The sequence below is a fragment of the Acipenser ruthenus genome, chromosome 7, assembly GCF_902713425.1.
Source record: "Acipenser ruthenus chromosome 7, fAciRut3.2 maternal haplotype, whole genome shotgun sequence".
NCBI classification, from domain to species: domain Eukaryota; kingdom Metazoa; phylum Chordata; class Actinopteri; order Acipenseriformes; family Acipenseridae; genus Acipenser; species Acipenser ruthenus.
Window position 1 is genome coordinate 19,469,465 of NC_081195.1, and position 7,956 is coordinate 19,477,420.

The 7,956-nt window shown below is 35.4% G+C and overlaps 1 protein-coding gene across 1 annotated transcript; it reads right to left on the minus strand.

Moving 5' to 3' along the window:
- Positions 1 to 2,131: 2,131 nt before the first annotated feature.
- On the minus strand, positions 2,132 to 7,303 carry LOC117415947 (mitoguardin 1-like). Its single transcript, XM_034026911.3, has 5 exons — positions 7,211 to 7,303; positions 6,689 to 6,823; positions 5,385 to 5,438; positions 4,761 to 4,877; positions 2,132 to 3,163 (listed from the first exon to the last, which is right to left on the minus strand). Exons 2-5 carry the CDS (start codon positions 6,821 to 6,823, stop codon positions 3,014 to 3,016), a joined length of 456 nt encoding a protein of 151 aa, XP_033882802.3. The 5' UTR covers positions 7,211 to 7,303; the 3' UTR covers positions 2,132 to 3,013.
- Between the last annotated feature and the right edge of the window lie 653 nt (positions 7,304 to 7,956).

Genomic DNA, 7,956 nt, shown 5'->3' on the forward strand with positions numbered 1-7,956 from the left:
TTGTATTTCTGTCACAAAAACATAAAACCGTTATTAACCCTGCAAAATTAAGGAAATACGAAGATAGCTACTTTAATTTCAGTTTTATTTGTACTGGAAGTGGAGATATACCTGAACTGCAGTGTGTAATTTTGTGCACAAGTACGGTCCAATGAATGTTTGAAACCCTCCAAATTACAGAGACATTTAATTACCAAGCATGAAATATATAAAAACAAGCAACATTCATTTTTCAACAGAAAGGCTAAGGAACTGCTTGGTACTAAAGTCGTAATGTAATCCACAACTACTGCAGATAAAAAGCATGTAGTGTCATCATACATAGTGGCGCAGAAAATTGCTCAAGCAAAAAATGTGCATACGATTGCTGAGGAGTTGATAGTGCCGTGTGCCATTGAAATTATAAAGGAAATGTTTGGAGAGTTGTAGGCAAAAATACCAATGTCAAATGACACTGTCAAAAGACGGATCTCTTTTATGTCAGATGACATGTGTGTGTGCTTGACAGAATTGTTGCTCAGCACCAGCAACAAGTTTCACATTGAGCAAGTAAAACAAAAATAATTCTCTCTCTCTCTCTCTATTTATATATATATATATATATATATATATATATATATATATATATATATATATATATATATAATGTGTCAGGAATGGAAATAAGACTCGCATTGCATAGCAGTTTGATCTATTCTTGGTTTAAGTAGTTTACGTTTAATAAGTCAAACCTGAACTTGGGTGAAACTGCTATGCAATATCAATAGGAGTCTTATTTCCATCCTTGATGTGTGTTTGTGTGTGTGTGTGTAACCTTTCTGATTTTGAAGATCCGGTCAGGACCCAATGACGCACCACACACAGTTGAGGTTAGTTTATTTTCTTATTTTGCACGTCTGACAAAATATAAATACAGATTATATTATCATCAACTTCTAGTCCACGCATACCCTCCGTGTGAAACTGATTTTTAGTTTACTCATTGTAATCACATTTTACTAGTAGTAGTTAGAATAGGTGTATATATATATATATATATATATATATATATATATATATATATATAGTGATGTGGCCTAACACAATGTAGTACAGACATTTAATAAAAGTATAATTATTTTACGTTTAATTTTTGAGAACTGTTTTTAAGTAAATAGTAAAAATTCCTGCACAGGTTGTTAACTTGGGAGAAGATGCACCAACTGCAGAGGATATTAAACCTGTATGCACAGACTGATGGCTGGATTGAATGATACTGCCAACTGTCTTACTGACCGTCTGCCTGTGTAGAATGGCAGCCGATAATTAAATACACTAAACAGATAATGAATGAATAATATCAGATTTTGATTTCAGAACTGAGATGGGGAAGGTTCATTAATTTGGTTTGTGTTATTGTATAAAACTTGTTTTTAGTCAATTTGCGTAGCTTTTTAGCATGAGAATGTGATTTACCAACCTTTTTTAGCTGAACCATGATTTGACCATGCCCTTTGTATAATGTGAGGAATGTGCTTGGTATGTGCGTGCTATGTCATATTCTCATTACAATGGAGAGAGAATTTGAAGTTTCCGACCTGCATCTAAACCAAGCCTGTGACGCACCGCTTGGGCACCTGAGGGTTGTTCAGGTTAAGAGGGTGGATGTCTACAGTTCTTCAGCACTCACAGCCTACTGTGCAAATTATGGATCACTTTGTATATGAGACTTGCTCTTTCACCACAAATATAAGCCAGGGTTCTATTTATTACCCTAATAATTTGTTATGCAGATTTAAACTTTATCCATATACATAATGCAAATACTGTAGACACCGTAATTAAACATCCACTTGTCTTAAATTGTCTGCCTCTATCCCTTCTTCTGCCAATGATCCATTTTCGGTCCTCACCTTTCAAGCGAAGCAGTTACAGTACACTGCTACGACAGATAACCCGTCATGGGTACAAGTGTTGCGCAGGTAAATGTAAACTAACACACCCTGATACTGATCAGTCATTTAATTCTGAATATTCCCTTCAGTGTCTTTCAGAGCAATGCATATGTTGACCATTCATCAAAAATACACAGTGGGCTAGATTCTCAAAGCTCTAAATAAAATTATCATTAGTACTGCACTTTTACATAATAAACACAGCTAATAAAGCTACCAAGCCAGAAATACATTAATCAGTCTTATAATTTAGGGGCTTGTAAGTAGTCTTACGTTGTTTTTAATTTATTTTAAAATTAATTTTAAATAGTTCTTGGACTCAACCTTGGACTTCAATATGAGCTCTGTACCAGGTTGCATTTTAAATCTGAACCCTAGGATTGTTGTGTGGTACTTCAACCACTGGTCAGTGTGCATCACATTTCAGCACTGCGTGGCTTTTAAAAGGTAACTTGTTTAACAAGTTCAACAACTACCTCCCTTTGTGTCTTGAGAGTCAAGCTTAAATATATTCAGCTTCCTGGCCTTAACATTTTTATTTTTTAACCAAAGAATGCCTACATACAACATTTCATGACTTGGTACTACAATTGTCATCTGGCGAAAAAACAACTAAAATTGAAATATAAATTAGAGCAACAGGTGTTTGGATCTAATCCCAGTATCAGGAGATTCAAAATAGCAATGCTTAAGAAGCAGGTGTGTAAAAACCTGTAAGATGTAAAACAGATCATTTGGAGTTCCTATATCAAACTATCTGAATGTAGATTTTTGGAAACTAAAATGCTTTTGGGCAGGTTTGTGGAATACAAGGTCCAAATGATATTTAGCATGGTTGATTAGTGTCGTACATAAATAGAATAAATTAACATTTAAAAATCCACTCTTTCGAAACCTGTGTTGACTATAAAATACCATTCACATTTAGGCTGCTAAATTAGTAAAGTCATTATCATCAATGTTAAGAGTGTTATCACAAATATTTTTATAGTGCTGTTTTATATTTTATAGATATTTATTTGTCCTTTTCACTGATAAGGGACTTTAAAGTCTGTTTAAAAAATGAAGAGTTGGTCATTTTATGTCTTGCGCTCTTCATCTAGGTAGAAACTCAGAAGCTTCACTCGATGTTCCAGATTTTCAAAGATTTCCTTAGCCAGCAAATCTGGGGTATCAAACTGGTGGCTCTTAAAGCTGAACATGTCCTTCATAAAATAAATGATTTGCCCCTAAAAGAAAAAAAAATGGAGAAGGCAAAATTACCCAATGTTGGGTAAGGTGTGGAGTAGTGGTTAGGGCTCTGGACTCCTGACCGGAGGGTCGTGGGTTCATTCCCAGGTGGGGGACACTGCTGCTGTACTCTTGAGCAAGGTACTTTACCTAGATTGCTCCAGTAAAAACCCAACTGTATAAATGGGTAATTGTATGTAAAAATAATGTAATATCTTGTAACAATTGTAAGTCGCCCTGGATAAGGGTGTCTGCTAAGAAATAAATAATAAGAAGAAGAACAACAACAACAGTTATATGTAATGGAATATTATGAACTACCACAAATTTTACTGTATGAGTCATTCTGTGCTTTAGTGGTACAAAAAGAGTGTTCAAAGTAACACTCAAACAAATGTTTATTAAGAAAATAACTCAATTAACTTGATTAAAATATACCAATATCAGTCAGAAAACATTAGACAATAGACAGAAAAAATGTTCACGTTTAATATTCCTTCTACAGTAGTTACAGATACGTCACATCATAAAATGTAGATTTGACAAAAAGCCTGTTTGTTGGCATTTTATTTTTACTACAATCTAGGTGTAAAGATCATGTTTGTGTGTTACATTGGGCAAGCTTCTTGTATTATTATTATTATTATTATTTATTTATTTAGCAGACACCCTTATCCAGGGCGACTTACAACTGTTACAAGATATCACTTTTTTTTTTACATACAGTTACCCATTTATACAGTTGGGTTTTTACTGGAGCAATCTAGGTAAAGTACCTTGCTCAAGTGTACAGCAGCAGTGTCCCCACCTGGGAATGAACCCACAACCCTCCGGTCAAGAGTCCAGAGCACTAACCACTACTCCACACTGCTTCTTGTACCCCTGTAACATAAATTATACAAATAAGCATTTGATTTATTGAAATGGTACCCAGCATGCCAAGAACAAGCTGAATGTGTCACTGCAAGCCTACCAACCAATCACAGGGAACTAAAATGTGATGTTTCAGTGACCTCTCTTAAAAGAAATTGTATGAGTTTTAGCATGTTCAGAGTTCTTCAAAAGAGATTGACTTTGGAGGTTTGTTTTCACGGTCAAAGTTGCTTCAAAGAAACTGGATCCAATTTCTCTGACTGTGAAAACATCTCTTATGCTTGTATAAAAACCTAGACTCATGCACACTTGATATGCCCCTAATTATCGCTAACCTTGATTTCCATTTTGCAAGTCCACAGTAGGCATGGAAAGACTTGACAATTTGCATTGGTAATGTTAGCAAGAAACAACTTGAGTTTAGGTAGAAGCAATCAGATTACCTTTCTGAGTAGTTTCCTACTGGTTGTATAACATTGTTGGTGAGATTTTGGCATGGATAGCTTAATCCAATTCACTGACTTGACTATGAAGACCTCTTTTCATAAGTAGGATAGGTTCAAAGTTATGATCATGATAACACTGGAAAGTGCATTGAAAATGTCTGAGCAAAACATGGCAGACAACAAATGTAGCTATTATTAAATAATGGAAATACATTTGAAAAAAGGTTATTTAAAATGCCCATGAATCAAAGCCCCAACACAAAGCTGCTCTGCATACCTTCAGTATGAAAAAAAAATCCTTTGTTTTGCTTTCTGGTCCAAAAGCTGCCCACATAATCTCAGGGTGCGTGTAATCATAAACCTCATATAAATGGTAGAAGAAACCCTTGGGCTCCTTGGGGAGAGACGGAAAGCAATACAGTCAAACGTGTACTACAGTTTACAGTCATACATGTGTACTACATGTAAGTACTATACTTTCTAGATCTGTGGACAGACATTTACAAAAAGGATTCTCAAGTGAGACTCCAATCAAAAGTTCAAATAGATTAACGTTTCAGCTAGGGTAATACAATTTACGATGAGAATGGATCCAAGGTTTCATCCTTAATCCAATAATTAAACAATGTTATTGGATTAATTGTTATTATATATACTCCAAAGCTGTTTTCCAATCAGAAAGCAATCGTTGTATAGCTATACCTGATGAAGACACGTTATGTTTTAAGTAAATAAAATGTAAGAAGATTTTGCTACACAACACTGGTGCTCGTATCTTAAAGAATATAAAATAGTTTTTTTGAGTGTGAGACCAATCCCGTCTCCACAAATATCAACAATCAAGCAAGGTATGCCTGTATGTACAGTATGCATTAAATCAACAATTCAGTCATTTTCTTACCACCATGTATGCCCGCTTGGTCTTTATCCGTGACCAGGTGTAAAACATAACAGTCTGTGAAAGAAAGAGTGCATAAGATTTGAATGCAAAAAATAAAACACCCTCCCCCCCCCCCCTCAAAGAAACCCATTTTATTTGTCACTTTTTTCACTTTTGCTTTAAAAAGTATTTTTTTATATATATCCTTGTGATGGGGTGCAGCCTATTTTGTGGTGGTTTGGTGTTTTTTGTATTGTTTAGAGTGAGTTTGGGGTGTGGTTCAGTGAGTTTGTGTGAGGAATGTGCCTGGGCTAATGAGGTGCGAATTGCCCAATTAGCCCAGGCACCTGTATAAAAGGGAGTGGTTGGGTATGTTAGTTGGTGAGTGTTTGTGAGAGTGAGAAGATCTGTATGAGAGAGTGAGTGGTTATTTTTGGTATAGTTTGTTTAGAGCCTGTTTTTGTGTTTGTCTTTTTGGTTGGCCATTGTGCCTTTTGTTTTGTGTATTTTGTTTAATTAAAAGTCTTTTATTTTCCCTGCACATCCTGACTGAGTCTCCTTACCCAGGTCAGCCTGTCACAATCCTGCTAGCACACTGTAAAGTGGATGGTTGGTTTCCTCTGCACATTCACTTCCTGTGTTACAGAAAATAGAATCCCACCTGACCCCCTATGTATGCCTAGGTGCAGGTAGATTCCTAATACCTTGTGCTCGAATAATAACCTAGACCCTGTTTTGGATTGTATCCACTCAGCTCTCTTATACTCTCATGATTATTTTTTGATCTAACTAAATTAAATAAGTCATGTCTTATCAATAGAGCATTGTAGAAAATATGGCCCCATATTACCTCGTCCTAGGAATTAAATTATGCAGTAAAACCTGTCTAATCCAGCCCTTTTACAAACCTACATACTGTATAATTCAGCATAATGTGTCCTGACCAAATCCAGAACCTATTCTGGAAAAACGGCATGATTTGTAATTGCCTTCATAAAATAAATGGAAATTTGGCTGTGCAGTCTGGCACCAAGCCATGTGATTTTTCGTCTTTAACTTTATAATACAGTATGTTTTGTGAATACGCACATGTCCCATGGGTACAGTACAGTAAAATCCTTGTTTACTTAATGGAAAAAGTTAATTTAGTGCAATCTTTGAATTACAGGATATACCTCGACTGTACTTCTGCTGTATGTATTGCATTAGATAAAGTGTTCAAATATGCCATTTCACTTGCACTTGTCTTCTCATAGAATGTAGAACACAAATAGCACTGTCTGTTACCTATGATTCATATGGTGCCTATGACAAAACAGACTTACAGTTTTCTTCATCGATACAGAAATCCAACGGTTTTGCAATGGCTGCTTCACAGCTGTTGGTACATTCTCAGTGTCCGCAATCACATTCAGTGCAATAAAGTCAAAGAAAATATCATAGAACGTAAAATTTTTCATCTGAAAAACAAGTGGATATAGAGAAGTCTAAGAAATGTTTGTTTGCTTTTTGTGTCTAACTCACACATTTTATTGGCTGGTTTTCATATGGTCAAGGTGGTTAAAAAAAAAGTACAAGAAAACACAAAGAACAAGCTGAGAGATCTCATTTTGGAATCTCTTTTGTTAATTGAAATTCAATGGCAAAATGAGCAGGTGAATCCCGCTTCCAAATCAGACTGCGTTGCTAAGCAGATAAGGAGTTTGATCTAAGGAAAGTAGTTCTCTGAATTCAGCTGTTTAATTTAGGTTTAAACATTATTTTCCATACATTGCACGTGTTATATACTGTAAACAGAATACTTGTGATGGACACAGAAATGCTGGTTAAGATCAAGATATACTCACCCCTGCTGCTGATAATTCTCTTCTAATTGTATCCCAGTTTGAGGGGTCTTCAAGAAATTCAGTCAGCTGGTCATAATAGTTGAAAAAGTTTGTAGGCTTCTACATAAGGGCATCAGAGAAGAGTGTTGATTATTAGAATCAATCAGCTACACTAATTGCTGTTGGCATGTTCTGAAATTGGACATTTTGTGGGAATATTTTTTCATATTTTAAAAAACAAATCTGAAATATAGTCTTACACACACATACTTTTCTTCTGTATACTAGCATCAATTACCTTTTTTCCCAAAGTAACTAACCCTCCTAAAATAATCTTCCCAGCCTCTCTCACAAAACGCCTGACTTCTGAATCCGTGAACAAGAGCTAAAACATAAAATAGATATGTGATGATGAGTTCTGCCGCTGTCAAGGAAAGCTATGTATATTTTGGCTATTTCACTGTAAAATAAACTGTACCTCAAACGCTTGACGTATTTTGTAGATTTTGTCTGACATATCTTTATCTCCCTGGCATTTTAAATAAAAGAGTCTGCAGGAGGAAGAGAAAGTGATGTCACTTCAGTTTAGAACAAGAGAAAGTGTATAGAGATGAGGCATTAAGGGCTATCATTCACTCTTCTTTATTTAAAAGCTATTAAATATATTATTGCAAAGGGGTTTGTGGGTTATTCGGCTGTCCTCAATCCACAATACCTACTCTGGTGTATAACAAGAAATATCTCCTGTGTGTAGGATTGTGACAGAA